The sequence below is a fragment of the Neoarius graeffei genome, chromosome 25 (genome assembly GCF_027579695.1).
Source record: "Neoarius graeffei isolate fNeoGra1 chromosome 25, fNeoGra1.pri, whole genome shotgun sequence".
NCBI classification, from domain to species: domain Eukaryota; kingdom Metazoa; phylum Chordata; class Actinopteri; order Siluriformes; family Ariidae; genus Neoarius; species Neoarius graeffei.
In genome coordinates, this window is record NC_083593.1 from 6197624 (window position 1) to 6224376 (window position 26753).

The 26753-nt window shown below is 43.2% G+C and overlaps 1 protein-coding gene across 1 annotated transcript in view; it reads right to left on the bottom strand.

Annotated features, from left to right (window-relative positions):
* The window catches only part of ksr1a (kinase suppressor of ras 1a), a 63294-nt gene extending 38622 nt beyond the window's left edge, over positions 1–24672 (bottom strand). Inside the window, exon 1 of the mRNA XM_060909622.1 lies at positions 24303–24672. Within this exon, the coding sequence (XP_060765605.1) occupies positions 24303–24452 (150 nt within the window). The 5' untranslated portion in view covers positions 24453–24672. The remainder of the gene's footprint in view (positions 1–24302) is intronic.
* Positions 24673–26753: the final 2081 nt, after the last annotated feature.

The following is a 26753-nucleotide window of genomic DNA, read 5'->3' on the forward strand; positions in this document are numbered from 1 at the left end:
TTTATTGTTTTTGAATATGTGCTCATTTTGAATTTGATGTCAGCAACACGTTTCAGAAAAGTTGGGACAGGGGCGTGTTTACCACTGTGTTGCATCACCTTGACTTTTAACAACACTCTGTAAACGTTTGGGAACTGAAGAGACCAATTGCTGTAGTTCTGAAAGAGAAATGTTGTCCCATTCTTGCCTGATATACAATCTCAGTTGCTCAACAGTTCGGGGTCTCCTTTGTCGTATTTTGCACTTCATAATGCGCCAAATGTTTTAATTGGGATACAGGTCTGGATTGCAGGCAGGCCAGTTTCGCACCTGGACTCTTTTACTACAGAACCATGCAGTTTTAATATGTGCAGAAGGCAGTTTGGCATTGTCTTGCTGAAAGAAGGAAGGCCTTCCCTGAAAAAGATTTTGTCTGGATGGCAGAATATTGCTCTGAACCATGTACATATTCAGCATTAATGAGGCCTTCCCAGATGTACAAGCTACCCATGTCATGTGCACTAATGCCCCCTCATACCATCACAGATGCTGGCTTTTGAGCTGTGCACTGACAACAAGCCGGATGGTCCCTCTTCTCTTTAACCTCGAGGACGTGGTGTCCATGATTTCTAAAAAGAATTTATACTTTTGATTCGTCAGACCTCGGGACAGTTTTCCACTTCACCTCAGTCCATCGTAAAAGAGCTCGGGCCCAGAGAAGGCGGCGGTGTTTCTGGATATTGTTTATATCTGGTTTTAACATGCATTTGTGGATGAAATAATGAACTGTTTTCACAGACGATGGTTTTCTGAAGTGTTCCTGAGCCAGTGATTTCCACTACAGACAAGTGTCTGCTTAGTGTCCCCTGAGGGCCTGAAGATCACAGGCATCCAATGTCAGTTTTCATCCTTGTCTCTTGCACACAGAGATTTCTCCAGATTCTCTGAACCTTTTAATAATATTATGTACCGCAGATGATGTGATCCCCAAATTCTTTGCAATTTTACATTGAGGAACTTCTTAAATTGTTGCACTGTTTGCCCACGCAGTCTTTCACAGAGCGGTGAATCCCTCTCCATCTTTACTTCTGAGAGACTCCGCCTCTCTGGAATGCTCTTTTTATCCCCAATCATGTTACTGACCTGTTGCCGATTAACCTTTTTTTTTTTTTGCATTACACATCTTTTTCAATCTTTTGTTGCTCCTGTCCCAGCTTTTCTGAAACGTGTTGCTGACATCAAATTCAAAATGAGCATATATTTAAAAAAACATCAACAAAATTTCTCAGTCCTGTCCCAGCTTTTCTGAAACGTGCTGCTGACATCAAATTCAAAATGAGCATATATTTAAAAAAACATCAACAACAGCAAAATTTCTCAGTTTCAAAATTTAATATGTTGTCTTTGTACTATTTTCAATGAAACATAGCGTTTCCATGATTTGCAAATCTTCACATTCTGTTTTTATTTATATTTTACAGTGTCCCAACTTTGTTGGAATTGAGGTTGTATTTATTCAATATCTAAACCAATGTTAATTATCATATATTAATCTACTTTGTACTGTTAATACATTAATGGTAACACATACAGACACTAAACATCGTGATCCAAATCATGTATTTTTAAAATGTCAAGTATTGTGATATACATTTCTCTGTATTATCCACCTTTATTTGAATAAAACATTCCACAAGGATTTCTACAGGTGAACCGCCTTTTTTTTTTCAGTATCATGTAAAAGCTGACTCAAGATGGGACAGCCCCAAGTTCCGGGCTTTACCCAATCAGAGTGAGGCTTCCTGTAACATTCTGCTGAGATCGACGAAGGCTTTTGAGACCCCGACCACCACAGCTCACAAGTCCCAAGGGCTTCGGACATGCCGGTGTCGAGACGTCCTTACGCAATGTGATTTTACGGTCTTTCTTTTCCGTCTTTGTCGTGCCACACAAACGTTCATGCTCAGTGAGCACGTGAAAGGATAATTGCCAGAGCGCTAATGAGCTGGAGCTAATTATACACAGATGTACGTATGAAGGTATTTGTGTGAACCATTGTTAGAGGTCATAACACAAAACAGTGTGAAAATTCCAGGATAAAATGGTGCATGCTGTAATGCAAGAAAAGAAAGTATTTTCTTACAACCCCGATTCCAAAAAAGTTGGGACAAAGTACAAACTGTAAATAAAAACAGAATGCAATAATTTACAAATCTCAAAAACTGATATTGTATTCACAGAAGAACATAGACAACATATCAAATGTCGAAAGTGAGACATTTTGAAATTTCATGCCGAATATTGGCTCATTTGAAATTTCATGACAGCAACACATCTCAAAAAAGTTGGGACAGGGGCAATAAGAGGCTGGAAAAGTTAAAGGTACAAAAAAGGAACAGCTGGAGGACCAAACTGCAACTCATTAGGTCAATTGGCAAAAGGTCATTAACATGACTGGGTATAAAAAGAGCATCTTGGAGTGGCAGCGGCTCTCAGAAGTAAAGATGGGAAGGGGATCACCAATCCCCCTAATTCTGCGCCGACAAATAGTGGAGCAATATCAGAAAGGAGTTCGACAGTGTAAAATTGCAAAGAGTTTGAACATATCATCATCTACAGTGCATAATATCATCAAAAGATTCAGAGAATCTGGAAGAATCTCTGTGCGTAAGGGTCAAGGCCGGAAAACCATACTGGGTGCCCGTGATCTTCGGGCCCTTAGACGGCACTGCATCACATACAGGCATGCTTCTGTATTGGAAATCACAAAATGGACTCAGGAATATTTCCAGAGAACATTATCTGTGAACACAATTCACCGTGCCATCCGCCGTTGCCAGCTAAAACTCTATAGTTCAAAGAAGAAGCCGTATCTAAACACGATCCAGAAGCGCAGACGTCTTCTCTGGGCCAAGGCTCATTTAAAATGGACTGTGGCAAAGTGGAAAACTGTTCTGTGGTCAGACGAATCAAAATTTGAAGTTCTTTATGGAAATCAGGGACGCCGTGTCATTCGGACTAAAGAGGAGAAGGACGACCCAAGTTGTTATCGGCACTCAGTTCAGAAGCCTGCATCTCTGATGGTATGGGGTCGCATTAGTGCGTGTGGCATGGGCAGCTTACACATCTGGAAAGACACCGTTAATGCTGAAAGGTATATCCAGGTTCTAGAGCAACATATGCTCCCATCCAGACGACGTCTCTTTCAGGGAAGACCTTGCATTTTCCAACATGACAATGCCAAACCACATACTGCATCAATTACAGCATCATGGCTGCGTAGAAGAAGGGTCCGGGTACTGAACTGGCCAGCCTGCAGTCCACATCTTTCACCCATAGAAAACATTTGGCGCATCATAAAACGGAAGATACGACAAAAAAGACCCAAGACAGTTGAGCAACTAGAATCCTACATTAGACAAGAATGGGATAACATTCCTATCCCTAAACTTGAGCAACTTGTCTCCTCAGTCCCCAGACGTTTACAGACTGTTGTAAAGAGAAAAGGGGATGTCTCACAGTGGTAAACATGGCCTTGTCCCAACTTTTTTGAGATGTGTTGTTGTCATGAAATTTAAAATCACCTAATTTTTCTCTTTAAATGATACATTTTCTCAGTTTAAACATTTGATATGTCATCTATGTTCTATTCTGAATAAAATATGGAATTTTGAAACTTCCACATCATTGCATTCCGTTTTTATTTACAATTTGTACTTTGTCCCAACTTTTTTGGAATCGGGGTTATATTTGGGGGGTTATTTTAAATTGTTTACAAATAAAAAGTGGGTTCAATGGGAGGGCAAAGGTGGCTCGACGTGGTAGGATTTTGGTGGAAAATCATAGTTTGCACAGATTGCAGGTGTCTGAATTTTGCTTCTATAGTTTTATCTATGAGGCTAATCTTGCTAACAAGGAATAGAGGTCCATGTCACCAAAAATCTCTGATGTGCCCAAAGATGACATCATTAAATACATAATCTCAATCTCCGGTGTCTTCTGATGGAACTTTGGCTTGAAACTGATCCACATCCAGGAGTCAAGATAGCACAAATCAGCCATGCTTTCTGGGTGGGAAGAGGGAATTAGTCTCCTGTCAATCACAATCGTGGGCATCTGATAGCACTTTCCTCCGAGTGTGCTTGTGATGCTGCCATGTGATGTAGAATGAGCACCAGTTTGGACAGACCGTGACTGTGTTCACACATCTCAGAGGAAGCACGTGCTCGTCTTCACCCTTTATCTGTCCCGTGATCAGCGAGCGAGAGGTAGTGGGTTGGTGACATGGTGCAGTTTTTTCCGTGTCCATGTCAAGAGTCACATCAGTGAGACATCTTGATGTGAGGACCTGGATACGGTTTACGGCCGAGATTTTAGGTAAGCAAGACGTCCATTCGTTTTGTAGCTCTGATGGAAAGCAGGAGGAGCAAATTCCAGATACCAAACATGTTTTGATTGATTGACTAGGTGAAGGAAAAACCGTGGCTCAGTGGTTAAGGTCTTGGCTTGTCACTGGAAGATTTGTAGCTCTTCGCGAGCCACCATTGGGGGTTTGATCAACACTCTTAACCCTCAATTATGTGCTTATGCAAGCTCTATAATCGGATCGGATTCTGCCTCGCTTCTGAGTCGCTTTGGAAAAAACCATCTGCCCAATGAATAAATGTAAATGCAAAAAAAAAAGAATGGCTCCAAATCAAGCCCATTGCATGATTATATCTAATCTACATCATGACACTGAACTTGGCTCTATGCCCTGGTGCAGTGAGCATGCCATCTGACTGAATCTCTCCCCCACAATCCGAGCTTATTTCGCCTCCAGCAAACAGGCCTGTCAAACAGATATAAATAGAAGTTATTATATGGAAGCAAGCGCACAGCAAGCATACCTCCTCTCGGGGGGCGTCTGCGCTGCTGCCATGGCAACCGGGTGTCATCTGAGCGTCGCAGCGAGTGACATCAGCACTTGTGAGTTCATCGTGAGGCTAACACATGGCTGCGTCAGGCCTCGCTTCCTCATATATTCTCTCCTCCAGGCCTCTATCTATCTGCCTCAAGCTTTGCAGGATGCCTTTTTTTCTTCCTCCCCCCCTACCCTGGCGATGTGTCAGGATCTTTTTGAATAACAAAACGCGACATGGGAGGGAGCGCTCTGTGAGGCAGCTCCCCTCCGATTCCTTTGCAAACAAAACAACGCTGGCCGACCAGCACAAGAGGAATTTTCCAGAGAGCACAGAATGCTGACCGGAGCAAGATGGAGAGACAGAGATCTGATATCTGGCTCAATCTCTTCAGAAAAAGCAACATCTGTGGTTGTGTGCAAAAATTTTGGCACCTGTATACAATCCATGCTTGATTGATGGTCATTCTCTCCATTGACCGGAGGGGTGCCAAAAGTTTTGCGCACACACCATATGTTATAACATCATGCTATGTTTTGCTATCTGATCATTTCTGATCATTTCAACTAGCAAATAGTAACTGTGTATGAGAATTCAGAAATGCACAAGTTGTTTTTTTATTTTTAGAAAATGACATGCAATTTGGACATGGGCGCACAAACTTTTGCAAATGTCTCTTTATTTCTCTCTCTCTCTCTCTCTCTCTCTCTTAATTTCAGCGTGTGTTACTGGCTGCACAAATAACTGCACATGTACTGTCAAAGCCTTGGATAAATTGAACAATCTGTAAACTGTAAAATGAAAATGTACCGCAAGTGGGGGAAAAAAAAGGAAAGAAACCCTCCCTTGCTGTGTTTTTTAACGAGGACAGGTTGTGCAGACGTCTCAGCCGAGCCGCAGCAGCCAATGACGCAGGGAGGACGAGGGCTGGAGGGGTTAAAGAGGGGTGCGTTAAGGAACAGGAGGAGGAGGAAGAACAGGAGGACGAAGACTGGCCTGCTGAGACGGGTCCTTTCAGGGGGAGACCAGGCAGGCACGGCGCTGACGCACACACCAGCTCTGTTACCAGGAGGCTGGCAGCCATAAAGCCAGTCATCCTTTTCACACCTCCACCCACCTGCCAGCCAGCCTCCTCTAATCCCAGCCTTAATGAGTGCAGCGTGGATTCGGACGCCAGCGCCCAGGGGCTTCCAGCCAGGCTCGGTCCATCACACTATCGCGGAGAAAAATCCAAACTCGCCACGCTGATCGAGAATGTTCTTCTACTATACACACAGCTGGAGATGAAAGCATGTTTCCCTATGAGGAACATCAAAGCAAACAGATAAACAAAGCAGCTTGAGCTTGAGCTACAACATCATTGTTGGAGCAAATGCGAAGTAGTGAAACTGTTTTCGAGCTTTCGAGCATACGTGGCACGCACGGGATTGGAACTACACTTGCCAATTGAGTGTGTTAGCTTATGTATTTATGAGCAGTTTGAAAAGCTGCCATAGTCTCTCTCACATGTCATGATGCCATGGCATTCACCATCCCAGATTAGTGAGAACTACAGTAACTAGGAGTAGATTAGCGATGCCAGAATCATACTGATATTGGAACTCATCCAATCATGCACTCATTTGTCCATTGCTCTTTATGGATTGTACCTTCTTTTTTCATCAATACACTAACTTATCCAAATATAGCTCTGGATTTCAATAGTACTTGAACAGATGAAACAAACTCAATATGTCAAGCTCACAGAAGCTCTTTATTGGGGCTTACAAGAAAGAAAAAGTGTCAGATTCCCAAACCCAGGCCAAGATTGCCAACGAAGCCAAATTCATCATCACAAGTCAAGTAACCCGGCAGGGGTCAGAATCAAAGACGAGGAACTGGAAAACAAAAGAAACGAGCTGGGATCGACATCATACCTGAATTGACTGCGTTTCAGTACAAGTCAGAAAACCAAGATTGACGCTATTATTAGGCATTGTTAGTAATATCAGTGCTAGCCAGGTTAACCATTGTTCGCGATACCAGTTGATAATTTTGCACACCGTAACAAACACGTCCAGAGATAGAAGTCGTACAGTACTGTGTGTATGACTGATTTACTGAGCCACAAATAAGACCAAAGTGCTAATAAATAGTATATTACTACAGCGTTTTACTGTTGATGCATGAAGCAGCCATCTTGGATTTTGAGGTCGGGGTTGGTGAAGTTCTTCCGACTTTCCGAGTCTGAAATATGAATACAATGACTTCAGGGATCAGCCGAAAATTCCAACTGGCGACTCAGGAATTCCGACTTCCCAGTTCAAATGGAACACACATATTCAGGCAGGCAACGCTTATTTTTGCTGTATTGAAAATCGAGAAACCAATAATAACAACCTATTTCAAGAAAAGACCTTCGCTTGCTGAGATCTTTTAGCATATATATATATATATATATATATATATATATATATATATATATATATATACACACAGAATATAAATATAATATAAATAATATAATATATATATATATATAGGGGCGGCACGGTGGTGTAGTGGTTAGCGCTGTCGCCTCACAGCAAGAAGGTCCGGGTTCCAGCCCCGTGGCCGGTGAAGGCCTTTCTGTGCGGAGTTTGCATGTTCTCCCCGTGTCCGCGTGGGTTTCCTCCGGGTGCTCCGGTTTCCCCCACAGTCCAAAGACATGCAGGTTAGGTTAACTGGTGACTCTAAATTGAGTGTAGGTGTGAATGTGAGTGTGAATGGTTGTCTGTGTCTATGTGTCAGCCCTGTGATGACCTGGCGACTTGTCCAGGGTGTACCCCGCCTTTCGCCCGTAGTCAGCTGGGATAGGCTCCAGCTTGCCTGCGACCCTGTAGAACAGGATAAAGCAGCTAGAGATAATGAGATTTTATATATATATATATATATATATATATATATATATATATATATATATATATATATATATATATGAGCTGAGAACCCATCAAGCATTTCTAAAGTGTGTCCAAAAAAGAGGTAAGTGCTGTTTACAGCTCATTCACTCTCATGCTACATTTTGAGTCCATGCACTTCTGAAGGAGAAGTTCATGTTCTTGTTTAGTGTGGTTCAAGGGCTAACAAAAAGACTGAGTGCTAAAGCCAAGGGCCTTTCAGACAAGAAAAAGAGTCAGGTGAAGGAAAGTACAAACAAACTAGCAGAGCTAATAGTCTAGCTAACCTTGCGTAGGATATTTGTGGCCTCGATCCAAAAGTATTCATTTCCTTTCAATTCCAGTCAGAGAAAGGATGTGCCACAAATTGAAAAGGAGAATATCATCGTTCACAAGCTTTTCATTTTAGTACACTAATAAAAGAGCAACGCGGCGGCGCTGAAGTACAGAACGACAAGGTCAAGAGCGTCTCACCACCTCTGTTATGGCTCACTTACAAAATGAGAGCTCTGTGAATACAGGAATATAGAGGAATGTGTACTTAAGTGAAGAAGAAGGCTTTGGGTTAAGTGCCAATGTTTAAGAGGCTTCATGCAGCTTAATCTCCTCACATGGATCTGCAGGTGGCCAGAACAGTAAATAACCTCCTCTATTCACGCTCAAGCTTCATCTTTGGACTCTGCTTGACGTTTTTTTTTTTTTTCATTTTTCCCCCCAAAGTTCAAACATTTGAATGATGCCAAATCTAATGACAGGAGTACTAAACCTTTAAGTCAACATGTCAGAGAGATATAAATCCTCCCCCACAGCCATCGGTCACGGTGGGCTGCGGTCAAATGAGCTCGCGGCTCCAAAGAAAGCAAAACAACGCCCAGTTCTAGCTCGTCTTGTTTTCTCTCAGCCTATCTCCGCTAACATTGACTTTGGGGTTTGGCCAGTGCAGGACATGAAGAAGACGGATTAATGTTTTTTTTCTTTCTTTTTACAATAGAGGCCGAGCAGAGTCGAGTCAAAGACCCGGTGTCCAGTCAAACCACGCCAACAAGAACATCAGGTTCCCAGCCAAGCACTGATGAAGCTTTTCAAATGTAAAAACAGCCCAATTTAAATGATCAATCACGTTTATTGTTCTACCTTCACCGGCAGATATGCATCTCTTCCCAGGATCTCATTTTATTCTCGGTACAGGATGCGAACCAGTCCTGCTGAGCCCACAGTCGCCACAAATAGTCTTTCTAACACCCACCTAGAGATCTCTGCCCTCCCCCAACATGTTCCCTTCATATTACGACAGAAGAAAAGGGGACCCATGTTATCCAAATCAGCTAAACCTTTTTAGAAAGAGTCCATGTTTTGATATTGATTTGTTCTGCTGCATGGGCAGTCAGGGTCCTCAGTGCCTTACTTGAACACACACACACACTGCAGGTAGGGGATCACACAGCCAGCACAGAGAACAATACGTTGGTGCAAGTGTGACGTTAGGTTTCCTAGCAACCCCAACTCAGGGGCCTTCAGTGGCGTTTTTTTTTTTTTTCCAGAGTGGGATTTTCCCACAGACAGAAAACGTCTCCAGAAGATCAGCTTTAGTGATAGGACACACACACCTGTATCAGACACACACCTCTATAAGAGTCTGATCATCATGCCTTAGCTTAGACATTGGCATAATTTAGTTCTGCTTCAGAACTTTAAGAAAAAAAAAAATACAGGATTTATAACTATCCTCAGTGTGTCCTGAGATTCATCATGCACGTCATCCTTTTCTTTTAATTTTTTTTTAAATCTCTGTAAATATAATCCACTACAGAACCCTTTCAGTTGAAGCACGGTTGGATTTGAACAGGGGTGGGAATGTACACTTGCTAATCGAGAACAAAAAGGCAGAGCTGAAGAGCTGCGTCACTGGATCTGTGTGTTATGGCAACATCGTGCTGTCCGTGCAGAAGGAGGTAAACACACGCGCAACGTTACTATGGCAATGCGTCCGTGACGTCCGCACACATGACGGACGGCTAAAGGGCACGGCCACACCCGGCTCATCAGAGCTGCAGAGAGGCTAAAAACTGACTTTGTATCAAATATCAGCATTTCATTGGTGCTGTCTTTTTTAATACAGAAATTATCAAAGTCTTTGATTAGACGCGTGCTGATAATCAGTTCTACAATATAATCGACATACTGATGGTCAAATGAAATATCGAGGTTCGATGAGAACGATAAGACTGTCAAAACAGTCACTCCAACTTACGTTAGCATATAAAAAGTACTCACGGATCACATTAATTCAACCCAGCCAATAAGCATAGTTGTGTTTTTATCAACTAGCTAGCATTTGCTAATCACCGAAACTGTCAGGGTTTTTGTGTTCAGTTGAAACGCTGCCTAATGAGACAAACACTAATAATCATAATAATTCTTTAAATTAAAAAAAAAAAGTTTTAGTAGCCTGTACTATCTATAAGTCAGTATTTCTGATTAGCAATTCCAGTGATCATTCGGTGCACTGGCTGTAGCTGCTTTTGCTAATCCACACAATATCCATCTCAAACAAGACTTGAAAGTATACTTGAACGTAGACTACGTTACTTTTAATAAGCTTTTAAGTCAAAACACACTACAGTGATTAATATAAATACAGTAATAACCCTTTTTTTTAAATGCAAGTGGTGTTAGCATACCTGATATTAGCACACCTCATGTTAGCATACAAACTTAACTAATTATAACAAACACAATGGATTTTTTTAGTTTTATTTTAATACAATTTATTCAGAGGGCGGCACGGTGGTGTAGTGGTTAGCGCTGTCGCCTCACAGCAAGAAGGTCCGGGTTCGAGCCCTGTGGCCGGCGAGGGCCTTTCTGTGCGGAGTTTGCATGTTGTCCGCGTGGGTTTCCTCCGGGTGCTCCGGTTTCCCCCACAGTCCAAAGACATGCAGGTTAGGTTAACTGGTGACTCTAAATTGAGCGTAGGTGTGAATGTGAGTGTGAATGGTTGTCTGTGTCTATGTGTCAGCCCTGTGATGACCTGGCGACTTGTCCAGGGTGTACCCCGCCTTTCGCCCGTAGTCAGCTGGGATAGGCTCCAGCTCGCCTGCGACCCTGTAGAAGGATAAAGCGGCTAGAGATAATGAGATAATGAGATGACAATTTATTCACAAATATAGTTTCAAGACAAATAATTGACACTGTCTTTAGCTGTTTACAAGCCTGTTCTGGAAATGAACAGGAATGTAACACCTAGATCACGTCAACAGATAGCTTAGCGATGTTAGTTTTGATCACTGAACTGAAATTGATCATCTGTGTGATGATATAAGTGCCGTGAAAGGCCGAACAATCTGAAGAAAAGCTGTGTAACAATGGGATGCTTCAGATATGAGGAATATGATGGACTGTGATGTTTGTCCTCTCTGTGTTAGCATGCTAGCAAAGGTTCAATAGCTCTGATGGCTAGTTTATGAGAACTAAATATTTGTGACTGCTGATTAATCAGGCTCAGGTGGAGGAAAAATTATTAGCTGCACAGCTAAAATCACAATTTTCCTGCTCATGAGTACAAAACACCGCCTCGTTCGCTCCTGGAGAGCCACGTAAATGAATAAAGCCAGACTGAGGTGAGGTGCGACACAAGCACTTTGAATAACAAATGAGACGCTTTGAAACATCTCAAGGAGACACTGTGAAACTGCGCCTGTATCATAATAGCATAGACGAGGTCAACCATTTTTCACAGTGTGTTGTCTTTAGAAATGTACACATCCTGCTCCAGATCTGGAAATCATTTCGGGTATCTTCAATGTCTCAAGTCATGAAACACGATCGAACATGATAACGGTGAGCTTCGCTCCATTCAGTCACAATGCGGTAGAATGAAAAATGTTGAGACTGGAATCAAAGTCATTCAGCTACACAAGATAAACTCGCTATTAAACTACAACAGTGAGAACGACGATAGGCCCTTTGAGCAAATTTATCGAGTCTGACACTGGAGACTCCTTCAGTACACGTTTAGTAACTGTCTCTTTTGACAGAAAACGTCACAATATCCACATTTACATTATTACGCTTAGATCATGTGACGCCCCATCCATACAAGTGACCCAAATGACCCGTTACTATAGAAACAATAAGCGCATTAATACACTCAGCGGGCACTTTAATAGGAACTTGTTCTTGATTCTAACGCTACGTTCACACTGCAAGGCTTAATGCTCAATTCCGATTTTTTTGTGAAATCCGATTTTTTTGTGAGGTCGTTCACATTAACAAATATATGCGACTTGTATGTGATCCTCAGTATGAACGAAAAGCGACCTAAAAGCGTTCCGCATGCGCATTGCAGGATACGACGACGTCACACGCAGTGAGCATGGCCAGTGTTTACGGAAGTAAAACCGCCCGGTTGCGGTATGACCCATCCAATCTAGCTTGAATAGCTGTATCCCCCCAAATGGAAATCAGCTCCCTAACCTCTGCGTCCTTCCATTGAGAAGATTCAGAACCTTCACAGCCCGAAGCGTCCCTCACATTGATGTCATGCGCAGGGGCGCAGATACGTTTTTTGAACTGGAAGGGACAAAAAACTGGGGGGGGGGGACAAAGTTGCCAGCAAATCAACCCCAAACCCCGATATGCCTGTCAAACTTGTTGTTAGTAACCATAGCAACCAAGCTCGAGCTCGCAACCTGTGCAGTCTGCGCAGCTCAACCAACCGAATATCAGTCTTTGTTTTGTTTTATGTGAGTTGTTGCAACTATGTATACACTGCCGTGCACCTCAATAAACCGAATGGTAATTAGTCTTTTGATTTTTCCGTGAGGTTTGCCTTATGCAAAGAAAGACAGCATAGACGTTTTTTCCTCCCTATAAGTGGGGAGGACCGAATCTGGGTGGGACTCGTCCCCCCCTCTATCTGCGCCCGTGATTATGCGCCATGTTGTTGTAACTTTTTTTGAGAGACCAGCCGCCTACTTCAGTGCAGAATAGTGACGTTTGTGGCTTGTTGATGACGTGTAAGTCGGATGAATGCGACCTGGCGGTTCAGACTGAAGTCGCATATGAAAAGAGCGGATAGGGATCGGAATTAGGACCACATATCCAAACGGCCTGGGTCGGATTTGAAAAAATCGGATCTGTGTCGTTCATATTGTCAATAAAAGATCGGATACAGGTCACATATGGGCGAAAAGATCGGATTTGAGTCACTTCAGCCTGCAGTGTGAACGTAGCCTAAGACTCCTGTTCTTCGCAGGAGTGGAGCCCAATGTGGTCTTTTGCTGTTGCATGCTGAGATGCTTTTCAGCTCACCACGGTTGTAAAGAGTGAAACTGAGTTGTTGGGATCTGCAATAAATGGGATATGGAAGATGTTGCTTTCTGAAACTAAACCACAGATATAGCAATGGAGATGTCTGGGTTTGTGAAAAAAACAAAAACAAACCTGCTGAACAGAAAGATGGCACCACCATCAACCTGCTGATGACAATGGATCAGTTTTTTCTAGGATGGTACTTGTTGGCTTTTGAGCTTGAAGTCTGCATACAGTATGTTGAGGCCATGAGTTGATATGAAGAGGCCATGATATCATATTTTGAGGCCATATATTGTATATTAAGGTCACAAGATAATATATTGAGTTCATGAGATAATACACACACCAGCCACTTTAAAGGAACAGTCCACCGTACTTCCATAATGAAATATGTTCTTCTCTGAATTGAGACGAGCTGATCCGTACCTCTCCGAGCTTTGTGCGACCTCCCAGTCAGTCAGACGCGCTGTTACTCCTGTTAGCAATGTAGCTAGGCTCAGCATGGCCAATGGTATTTTTTGGGGCTGTAGTTAGATGCGACCAAACTCTTCCACGTTTTTCCTGTTTACATAGGTTTATATGACCAGTGACATGAAACAAAGTTCAGTTACACAAATTGAAACGTGGCGATTTTCTATGCTATGGAAAGTCCGCACTATAATGACAGGCGTACTAACACCTTCTGCGCGCTTCGACAGCGCATTGATACCTTCACTCCTGTTTTCCCCCCTCTCCCCCGCCCCCCTGACTAGACTGTGTTCCAAGGAGTGCAGGCTACTTGTCTTGGTGGTCACGTTGGTTGTATTGACGGAAGTTAGGGGGGGGCGGGGGAGAGAAAAAAAAAACAGGAGTGAAGGTATCAATGCGCTGCTGAAGCGTGCAGAAGGTGTTAGTACGCCTGTCATTATAGCGCTGACTTTCCATAGCATAGAAAATCGCCACGTTTCAATTTGTGTAACTGAACTTTGTTTCATGTCACTGGTCATATAAACCTATGTAAACAGGAAAAACGTGGAAGAGTTTGGTCGCATCTAACTACAGCCCCAAAAAATACCATTGGCCATGCTGAGCCTAGCTACATTGCTAACAGGAGTAACAGAGCGTCTGACTGACTGGGAGGTCGCACAAAGCTCAGAGACGTACGGATCAGCTTGTCTCAATTCAGAGAAGAACATATTTCATTATGGAAGTACGGTGGACTGTTCCTTTAATAGGAACTCATTCTTGATTCTAAGATTCCTGTTCTTCGCAGGAGTGGAACCCAATGTGTTCTTCTGCTGTTGCATGCTGAGATGCTTTTCGGCTTACCACGGTTGTAAAGAGTCCTTCCTGGCACAAGCGCTCGAACCAATCTGTGGTGGGTTTCCCAAAAGCCTCTTAACAATAACAGCAGCTTAACTAGGAGAGAGAATGTTCATTGTGCTGCTCACTCTACCATTTAACGATGATCTTTGTGCTGCGATGTGTTTGGGAAACTCAGGCCTGGCCATTTTCCTCTGACCTCTCTTATCAATAAGATGTTTCCACCCACAGAACTGTTTTTCGCACCATTCTGTGTACACTCTATAGACTGTTGTGTGTGAAAACTCCAGCAGTTTCTCGTTGAAATACTCAAACCAGTCCATCTGGCTCAAACCAACACCTGTGTCACGGTGAAAGTCACATTTTGAGATCACAATTTTTCACATTCTGATGTTTGAACATTGTGAACATTAACTGAAGCTCTTGATTTGTATCTGCATGATTTTATGCAATGTGCTGCTGTCCAATCAAGGGCTCGGCCGATTAGAGAACTGCATCAAACACGCAGCAGGTGGATGGGTGTTCCTAATAAAGTGGCCAGTGAGTGATGTATAAACCTGTTGGTTTTGTTTCAAAGATTTTAGAAAAACTTTCGAAATCTCATCTCATCTCATTATCTGTAGCCGCTTTATCCTTCTACAGGATCGCAGGCAAGCTGGAGCCTATCCCAGCTGACTACGGGCGAAAGGCGGGGTACACCCTGGACAAGTCGCCAGGTCATCACAGGGCTGACACATAGACACAGACAACCATTCACACTCACATTCACACCTACGGTCAATTTAGCCCATGTTTACATTAGACCGTATCAGCGGATAATCAGATTAACGTTTTTAAAACGATTAGTGTGCACACAGCAACACCAATACACGATTCGCGTGCACATAGCAACGCCAATACACGGATACGCTCGGCTCCGCAGGCATCCTGCGCTCCAAATCACTCCGCCCTGAACAGCGAGTGCCCTCTGGAGGGTGCGCACTCCGGCCCTGCGCAGCTCACAGAGCGCGCGAGTTAAGTGCACAAGCCACGATTCGGGACTGAGCCGCTGTGTGTGAGATCCCAGCGCATATCACTTACCACTTGCAAGTGGAAGGATGGCAAGCCTAAAGACAATCATAACTACACAATGGGCGGTATTTGCATCAGTATTTGCAGTATTTTCATACTTTTATACTCTTTAATGAAAGGTGATACAAGGCGGAAGTCCGCGCCGTTTTTCAGCAGTCGCGTCACATGACCAACGCCAGCGAATCAGGAAGGTGGATGTCACAGTGACGTTGTCCAATGAGCCGCCAGCTAGAGCTCAGCACAGCGTATCCGTGTATTCTGAATGTTTACACAGCACCGGAGCTGACACGATCTGGATTGAATACGTGGACGCTGGCGGATTCCCGTTTCCCGGCGTTTCCAGGCGGTTTAATGTAAACGGACAGTGCATCCGCGAAGAAAACGAGACAGATACGGTCTAATGTACACGTAGCCTTAGAGTCACCAGTTAACCTAACCTGCATGTCTTTGGACTGTGGGGGAAACCGGAGCACCCGGAGGAAACCCACACGGACACGGGGAGAACATGCAAACTCCACACAGAAAGGCCCTTGCCGGCCACGGGGCTCGAACCCGGACCTTCTTGCTGTGAGGCGACAGCGCTAACCACTACACCACCGTGCCGCCCCACTTTCGAAATCTAATAGGAAAATATAAAGAATAAATAAGTGTTGGTAATTAACCCTTAATTAACTAGATAATTCTGATAACTACAGGTACTACACTACAGGTGTGTTGAATTTATACTACTGAATTTATTAACGCTGTGGTTTAAAATGCCTGATTTGGAGCATGAGCCCAAGCCTACTCAGAAGGACGTGGTTTTAAGCAATGGTTGACTTTTCTGTCATCATTGTCATCACAGCAGGGAGTGTGTGCTCGTTGCTGAAGGGGATTCCACTAATCAGGGGTCTCCTAATGTCACACTGCGAGACTTCATGCTCTAATAACTCCTACACAAAGCCGGTTGGTCTTCATCCTGTAAATGATTTGACATATGGATGATCCCCTTCCCTGTTGCTCTGAGGCAGGCCTGGAGTTTGAACTCCTTCCCACATACGACCTTCTTTCCACGTAGATTGAAGACGGCTGAAAGCTCTGATCTTATAACCCAAATTTGGCACAGACGCAATGGACCAACTGAAAAAAATAAGCTCGTTTTGATAACACAGCCCTCTCTCAATTTATCCATCCGCAGCAGCGCGACTCCAATATAGCATGGCAGGGGAAAAAATAGATCTCCTCACAGGAGGAAAAGAGGGAGGGCTGTGTGTGTTGGGGAGGGAGGGGGGGTGATGTTACTGCAATCACCTGCTCGGCTGTACTCCCTCCTTCCTTTCCCTGAAAACACACACAGCCTGCTGGGAGACCCATCCCTTTTAAACATCTGGTTGGTTTCTTCTCCTCTCAATCCCTCCCCTGTTCTCCCCCTCTCGTCCGGCCTCTTCGTGCATCACGTGTCATTTTCTTATTTAACAATCAACCCCTGAAAACACCAGGCGGGGGGACGAAAGATGAGCCAAATATAGAAGCAGCCATAATAGCACAGTGCTCTATCACACTCTTTTTCCAAAGCAGGGCCCATAAGGGTGAAATCGGCAAATGCTGCTAAGTTTCTGTTCTCTCTGTTTCTTAAAAAAGCCTAATTGTGTGTCTTTGTTTGTCTGTGTTGGAGGAAGTCGGGTTTCAGAGATGCATCGAGACACAAAGCAACGTCCTCCTTACAGGAACCAGCTCACACGACTCCCCCGTCGACTCCCACGCTGAATTTGCTTTATTGTGTACAGCAAAACAATCATAGCTCTTATAGAACCATGAACAGTACAACAGTATACAGTGATTTACGAAAAGGTAGTAATATTATTATTATATTGGTAAACTATTGGTATACGCTTATATAATAACCAAAATAAAGGACAACAGTATTTCAATATTATTCTGATAAACTGCTAAAATCTGTTTTAAAAATAATCATGTAGTGTTGTGAACCAAATTTAACCCTTGTATTGCTGCAGCACTGTATTACAGTCTATACCGTCCTAAATAAAACTAAAACTCATGATACTATAAGGCACATGGAGTTTTCAATTACAGTATAACGCTATGACATTTTTGCCTTATCACTCACCTCTACATGACAATATCATTTCAGCATTATTTTCAGAGCAGAAGATACAATTTCCATTTGAAGACTTTCTTAATTTGTCCATTTATATGGTCCCCCCCCCCCAATTTTTGGCACAATAAAGTTAATTTTTCATCAGCATCCAACAATTTTCAAAAATCATTAGACAGCATGACAGCAAAACTGAGTACTAAAATATTTCTAATATAAAACACTTTATAAAAGAAAAGCATGATTTTGGATTTATACTGTTACCATAGCTAGACCTCTCAAAATTATTTCACAAGTGAATCATTTAAATTATTTGAGCTGATCAGCAAAGCATATTGGCAAACAGAACATTTATAGGTACAATCAAATGGCTAAGTTTTAATTAGAATCTACATCAAAAACTTTCACCTGTCAGGTATTTGTCTGTATTTTTTGAGTAATTAATTTAGTTATTATTCGGGTCCTGTATATTTGAATTATTATTTGAGTTACTATTTGAGTTATTATTTAGGGCCTGAATATTTGAGTTACTATTTGAGTTATTATTTAGGGCCCATATATTTGAGTTATTATTTAGGGCCCATATATTTGAGTTATTATTTGAGTTATAAATTAGGGCCTATATATCTGAGTTATTTTTTGGGTTCTGTATATTTGAGTGACTATTTGAGTTTTAATTTAGGGCCTGTATATTTGAGTTATTATTTGAGTTATTTTTTAGGGCCTGTATATTTCAGTTATTATTTGAGTTATAACTTACGTCCTATATATTTGAGTTATTATTTGAGTTACAATTAGGGCCCGTATATTTGAGTTATTATTTAGGGCCTACAAATTTGGTTAGGTTAATATGGGACGGCCTTGGGCTGACGCGCCCTTGAGCGAGGCACCTAACTCCCAACTGCTCCCCGGGCACTGTTAGCATGGCTGCCCACTGCTCTGGGTATGTGTGTGTGCTCATTGCGCAAGTGTGTGTGCATGTGTGTGTTCACTGCTTCAGATGGGTTAAATGCAGAGACGAATTTCACAAGCGTGTGATGAATAAAGTTGTTCTTCTTTCTCTTGAGTTATTATTTGAGTTTTAATTTAGGTCCCTGTATATTTGAGTTATTATTTGAGTTGTAACTTAGCGCCTACAGTATATATTTGAATTATTATTTGAGTTATTTTTTGAGTCCTGTACATTTGAGCTATTATTTGGATTCTGTATGTTTGAGTAATTATTTGAGACTGTATTCGTCTTGTTATCTGACTTGTTAACTGGGTTCTGTATATTTGAGTAATCGTTAGACTTATTATTTGTGGCTTGTATATTTGAACATTTATTAAAGTTAATATTTGGGTTCTTTTTGAGGTCTGTATATTTGAGAAATTATTTGAGATAATACATTTTGCCCTGTATATTTGAGTAAATAATTACTTTCTGTGACATTTAATCATCTGCTAAAATTTCATAATCGTGGCATAATCATAGCAAAGATTTTTCATGCAATTCATCTCATCTTCACGCTGAAATGGTCCACAGGCGCTGAGCACAGACTTGAGTAGGAAGCATCATGGGAAATACACACAATGGACTAGCTGGCAGGCTTTGTATGAACATGTTTACTTCCAACAAGCAAAATCAGATGTTTTTTGAGTTCCCAAAATATGCTTGAGGATCCAACAAAACCCAAGAGATGGAGCCCCATGGAGATGTTTATGCTAGACCAATACAGGAGGGACATCTAGTAAAAACAAAAAAAAGTGAGTCTGAGGTGCGAGGCTGGTGCCAGGCTGCAATCAGGGAGCCAGCATGTAAAATCTGAAGCACCACCTTAGGGCCCGTCCACACGCGTATGTTTTTGTCGAATCCCCATAAATACTTTATCGTTTCGGCCTCACGTCCAGACGGATCTGGCTTTTTCGAGGTGTGAAACCGTGTTTTTTTTTAAACGGGTCCCAGAGTGGGAAAATCCTAAAACGCCGGATAGCCCGGAGTCGTCTGGACGGCGAATGTGGATTTTTTCAGAAACGATGACGTATAAGCCCCGCCTCTCTAACCTTTAACCTCAGCCGCCGCCGCTAGACGCGTCATAACAACAACAATGGCGGACTACAGGCTTGTGCTCGTACTGCAGAAACAACTCAGTCTATTACGGCTGCTACAACAAAACCTTCTGCTTTTATATTACTGCGAGGAGCAACAAAAGAACATGGAGAACAACACTGTTTGTAAACAGCGCATGACCTTTATACGCATGCTCCATGGCTTCTCTTCCGGTTTTAGTGTATTGGTGTGGCGGCGTCACAGCGCCACATACAGGCCTGGCATATGTACTACAGCGTTTTGGGTCGTTTCCAGTGAATCCGTGTGGACGCAGATATTTCTGGAAACGACGCCGTGTTTACGGAGATTTTTTTCAAAACGACAGCATATTGGGTGAGGCCGCATACTCGTGTGGACGGGCCCTTATAGTACGTCAGCTCTGGAGCACCTTCATCTACCTCACGAGTAGAGCTGTGAAAGGTGTGAAAAAAGAGGTCAGATGTGGAATAACAAAGGGCTTTTTGGTGAAAATCTAATGCGAGTTCAAGCCTCTTTTGATTGTGCTGAAGTGCAGGTGGCGATGAGAGACAGGTGGGAGGAGGGCATCTGGAGTGTGACAACCACTTCAGCTGTGCTTATTCAACGCAGGAATTAACAGACCGTTTAGAGCCTGTTACACTCAGTGCGAGTCAACGAGCTCCACTCAGTCCTCCCTGAATGGCCCTCGTGTGTCCACTCTCTCTGTCCTAACAGGAGCACTGCCTGATACTTTTTTTTTTTCGACTGCTGATATGTAATATTCAACACTTACCAAGACCTGGTATATAAACTCTTTACATAGCATCTTATTTGAGAAATTGTTCATCATTTTAATATCAAATTTCAACTTTTTTTAATTCATTTGCTCATTTATTTAAAACGTTTTCAAATTTCCACCTCAGAATCAGAACAGTAAAGTGTATGTTGAACCAAATAGCAGAAAAAAAGTGCTAAAATCATAACCCTTGAGTTAAACTGAATACTGTCACATGTCTAATATGTAGTACTGGTCAGACCTGGCGCTTCATTCTGTTTGTCTTGGCAAGACAGAAAAAAAAAAACCCTCACCCTTCCTATGCTAATGAGGTCTGTCCCTGTAAATGAAGTGAAAGCTGCCCTGCAGTCACGCTGTACTACGACTAGCCTGCAGAGCAAAAGAGGAAAAGGGCCTGATCAGCGAAACGGCCGCACAGAGACTTAAAGAGGAAGCTGATGGGGCAATTCCTCAGTACTCACGACCCTGACACTTCAGGAAGTTGTGAAAGGGCCTAAAAGAAGGCCTTGGACTACAGATTGAGGGCAGCATGGCCAAACGTCCTGTCCTGACAGGAAGCAGAACCGAAAGCATTCGTTCAGTTTGTGGTACTAAAATAAAGTGAGTAGGTATGAGCTGATATTACAGTTTCATAACACAAGACTGGAGTTTAGAAAACTGCTCCATATTTAAGTGTATTTAATACGGTAATAAAGTTCAGGTTTGTTTATTATACGATAATACTATACTTATATGCAGATATAACTCAAATATCATACCACAATACTTAGAGAATTTCTACAATACATGACATGTTTGCCGATATTTAGTTTTGCTGGGGGGGAAAAAAGATTATGAAACGATGCATACGGAAACACATATTAACATCCAATCAGCTCTTAGTTACTTGGTCAATATTATTCAAACCCTTTTATTATAACTCATCTCATCTCATCTCATTATCTCTAGCCGCTTTATCCTTCTACAGGGTCGCAGGCAAGCTGGAGCCTATCCCAGCTGACTACGGGCGAAAGGCGGGGTACACCCTGGACAAGTCGCCAGGTCATCACAGGGCTGACACATAGACACAGACAACCATTCACACTCACATTCACACCTACGCTCAATTTAGAGTCACCAGTTAACCTAACCTGCATGTCTTTGGACTGTGGGGGAAACCGGAGCACCCGGAGGAAACCCACGCGGACACGGGGAGAACATGCAAACTCCACACAGAAAGGCTCTCGCCGGCCCCGGGGCTCGAACCCAGGACCTTCTTGCTGTGAGGCGACAGCGCTAACCACTACACCACCGTGCCACCTTTTATTATAACTCTCAGAAATATTTGCAATATCAATATTATACCGTCATATCGATTAGCCCTAGCTCTACAATCCTTGCAATACGAGTAACAATAGTGGGGAAGTTTCTAACACAAAAGGTCAAACATTGTGTATCATTAATTTAAAGAAAAACAATAAAAGCAAATAATTTCAGCATCAAATATTGCAATGTACTGTCTGCCTGATTATCAGAACAGCCCTTGAATTGAGATATTAAGTTCTGCCCGTACTAGAATTTCCCAGTGAAATAAAACAGTAGTTTTAAAAATTTGGATGTGCGAGCTATAACCATTCTGTCAATGCTGACACTTTCATTTCTTTCTTTCTGTCATTTCCACTATTTCAGTTTTTAGCGCGTCGCTTGTGCGATATAAAGAAATCAAGCATGGGTTTAAAATGTCTTATACAGAAAACGTCACAGTAAATACTGCCGTTCTGGAATTCTTGACATCACATGACATTGGTTCAATGATTAAAAAAAACAAGCCTACTACATTTTTGCACTTTTACTTTTATCAATGGCATTTTTTAAAATATATTATTATTTTCTGTAAATGGCAGATCAAACATGTGTTTTGTAGCCGAAAACTGTTTTAGAGTTGACAAAAAGGCGCAGGTTCATAGTTATTCTTGTGCTTGGGAAGAATCAGGGAATATGTTTGCTAACAGTGAGGTACAACACATTCACCAGAAATCTGCATGCTGTTGCTGAACTCAGACGCTGTTCATTTGCTACACCGGAGAATCTCAGGGCCGCTTGTCAACACGACAAATAAGCGACAGCTCCGTAAGAAAGACATAGAATCAGTACTAATCACCAGAAGGTTGCAAGTTTAAAACAACAACAACAACAACCCATAACTACTAAACAGCCACTGAAAAAGAATCATCAATGGATGAATCAGTGATTCACACAAATGATTCATACAAATCAGGTTGCAAAGGTTAAGGTCAGGGTTTGAGATAAAAACTTCTCTAATTCTATGTCATCGAAGGAACTGAAAATAGTCTGCTGTCACTTGTTTGAATGCGTATTAATCTTTCATCAGGTGACTTTATGACAGTGTCACTGAATCATAAACGAATTGACTCTTTTTTGAAATATAGGATTCAATAAGTTTCCTACAATTGTACATTTTAGCAAAATCTATCTGTTCTGCTGCTAATGTTGTTCCTGAGACTCAAGTTGTGCTGGATTGTGAACTGTACATGTAAACATTTTGTTCTTAGACACAAAAAGGTTATATACACAACGTTCAGAAGAACGTGAGCGACCAGAAGGGATAAAACCCAACACAGTGTTTCTGGATGCGTGAAGAATCACCTGAATCAAATCAGGCGTTCATTAACTCACGCTTATTCAAAAAAGGTTAGTTTAAAAGATTTGATTTGCTAAAGTGAATCCCATAATCCATATGATGACACGCATGACCGTCATGAACAGGATTGTACTTAATCAATCTGTTGTGGTGCTCATAACATGTTCACCACAGGATCTCTCTTCACTCACTGATACTTAGACGGAAAATTTATTCAAAAATCAATCTCATGAAGTCAACGCTGCATGCAATATATAGGCCAAACACACACGCATATATATGCCACAACCTTCACTTGCATTTCATAAATAAAATCTGATGCATCTTTGTGAACAGACCACTGTGACACTTCACAGCATCTCATCCACGTCCGTCCTGAAACGCTCGAATTAACCGTATTCGTTATTTGCTTCTCACAAACCAGGACAACACAATCGTGCATCCTTTAAATCCTTTTAAGCTTGCATCTTGGCTCTGAGGTGGCATCAAAACCATACTGCAGACTTCCCAAAAACGCTTGCAGTTTCATACTGTGCCAACGAGCAAAAACACAACGCAGACAGAATATTGCAGGGCTGCACTGTGGTGTGCGCAGTCCACAGTGTCTGGATTTAAAATTAAAAAAAAAAAAAATCACTTATGATAATTCAGGATAAAATTCTCACCTAAGAATTAGTCCATGCTTGCATGTATCCCAACACGCACATGACATGTGCATGGATTAGTTTGTTCTGAATCGGATCACTTTAGTACAAATCAGACGTGTATGATTCTGTGAATGTGTGTGATATCGAATAGATTGACACCACACATGCGTATGCATATGAAGCCATGCCTGAAACCATTCTCTTTGTAGTGGTTGTCCAAACTGGGTAGCTAGAGCATGCAGAGAAATGGCTCTTTAGGTAAAGATGTGTCAGTACTGGGTTCTGAGCTCTGTTTTATTTAAAAAAAAAAAAGTGCATGCATGCATGTGTCTCTGGGATCTGTGGAAGGAAAAGCCGCACATAACCTTGTGCAATAGTTGCTATTTCTGTGCGTCGGTGCACGTGCATTACCGTCAGGATGCGCCGCACGGTCCACCTTGCGCGCGCGCATCCAGCATCCGCAAATGCAGTGCGCACACACGCACACGCACAAGGGGATGCGAACGCAACAGGAAAGGAAGGCGGCTCGGTCGGTAGAGGTACTCATGCGTGTAGGTACGGTGCGTGCGTCCGTGCGTTATTTGTGCGTTACCTCCAGTGTGCGGATCTCATGCTGTGTGAGGTCGTTGCTGGCGGCGCACTTGGTCCGCAGGCCCTGCAGGCTGGACAGCGAGATGTCGATCATGTTCTGGAGGAGCTCGCACTGGCGCAGCGCCGCCTCGCCGCCTCCATCGCTCGGCATCGGGCACGGCGAGGTTCGCACCGCGGACACACCACACGAACGCGCGAATGCGCCACCGGAGGCGCGCCGCACGCACTTGGGCTCGAGAACAGAGACAGAGGGCGGCGTCGCGGCGGCTGGGTGAGTGACGATGCTCCTCCGGTCTGCGAGGTCAAATCCCACCGGCTGTGCTTCCGTTAGATCCGTGCACTGTCCTCCTCCGGTCCCTCTCTCCCCGGCAGCCTCTCCTGTTCGGCTGCTGCCGCAGCTGCTGGGCGCCTCTTTTTTTTTTTTTTTTTTACCCCCTATCCGTCAGTCAGCTGTGAGAAACGTCGCAAGGCCGCGGTGCATGCTGGGAAATGGAGTGCCAAAGAGCCAAACACAAATGGCTGATTTTACACCTCAGACCTTCCTTATCATCTCATCTCATTATCTGTAGCCGCTTCTACAGGGTCGCAGGCAAGCTGGAGCCTATCCCAGCTGACTACGGGCGAAAGGCGGGGTACACCCTGGACAAGTCGCCAGGTCATCACAGGGCTGACACATAGACACAGACAACCATTCACACTCACATTCACACCTACGGTCAATTTAGAGTCACCAGTTAACCTAACCTGCATGTCTTTGGACTGTGGGGGAAACCGGAGCACCCGGAGGAAACCCACGCGGACACGGGGAGAACATGCAAACTCCGCACAGAAAGGCCCTCGCCGGCCACGGGGCTCGAACCCGGACCTTCTTGCTGTGAGGCGACAGTGCTAACCACTACACTACCGTGCCGCCCCCTTCCTCATCAGCCTTTCATTAACACTTTAGAAATGTTTCTGACCTGTTACCCTGCTGCACTTTGATCATTCATCCACATATTAAAGAAAGAAAGAAAGCACAACTTTACTCATCACACACTTGTGAAATTCCTCTCTGAAGCAGTGAACACACATGTGAGCAATGAGCACACACACATACCCAGAGCAGTGGGCAGCCATGCTAACAGCGCCCGGGGAACAGTTGGGAGTTAGGTGCCTCGCTCAAGGGCGCGTCAGCCCAAGGCCGTCCCATATTAACCCTAACCGCATGTCTTTGGATTATGGGGGAAACAGGAGCACCAGGAGGAAACCCACGCAGACACGGGGAGAACATGCAAGCTCCACACAGAAAGGCCCCTGCCGGCCACTGGGTTCGAACCCGGAACCTTCTTGCTGTGATGCGGAAGGTAGAGAAATCTAGAGAACCAGTGTAACTACATGAATCCATCCATCCATTATCCGTAGCTGCTTATCCTGTACAGGGTTGCAGGAAAGCTGGAGCCTACCACAGTCTACCCACTGGAAAGGTGTAATTTTCAAGATGGCCACCAGATCCTTAAAATGCAGATACATCACTCCTTCGTTAGTCATTTTGGTACCTAACCCCATGTTTTGGGGATATAGAAATCCATCCATTATCCGTAACCACTTATGGACCCTGTACATGGTCACAGGCAAGCTCGAGCCTATCCCAGCTGACTTATGGGCGAGAGGCGGGGTACACCCTGAACAAGTTCACCAGATCATCACATGGCTGACACATAGAAACAAACAACCATTCACACTCATTACGGTCAATTTAGAGCCACCAATTAACCTAACCTGCATGTCTTTGGACTGTGGGGGAAACCGGAGCACCCGGAGGAAACCCACGCAGACACGGAGAGAACATGCAAACTCCACACAGAAAGGCCCTCGCCGGCCGCTGGGCTCGAACCCAGAACCTTCTTGCTGTGAGGCGACAGTGCTAACCACTACACCACACCACCGTGCCGCCCGCTACATGAATCATTTCACTCAAGATAAGATAAAATAGCCTTTTATTATCCTACAAGGGGAAATTTACATTGTTACAGCAGCAAAATATATAAAGAGAAAAAGACAAGGCAGTGAAGGAGTAGTGCAAAAGTACTAAGTATACAAAAAAGGATATAGTAGTTAAAAGAAATGAAGTAAACTGTGAAAAACTTAAAAAGAACATTAAAAAAGGGTAAAAAAAAAACAAGTAAAGAATGAAAAGTAAGAGAGGAGCTGCTGTAACTGGCTGCCACTCTCGAGGGCCGCCAATCGAAATCCTTAATTAAGATATTTAACAAGTTACCTAAGTAACGACGATGCGACTGTTTAAACACAGTTTTGTGGTAAATTTCCTTTTACAAAAACCTTCTGAGGCGGCAACGCTAACCTCTCCACAACCATATCTGGATAGCTAGCTAGCCAAACATTTAACTCTATTTTACCGTATTCATAACATTTTAAGTAATTTCACAAGTTATTGAGCTACAATGCTACAATT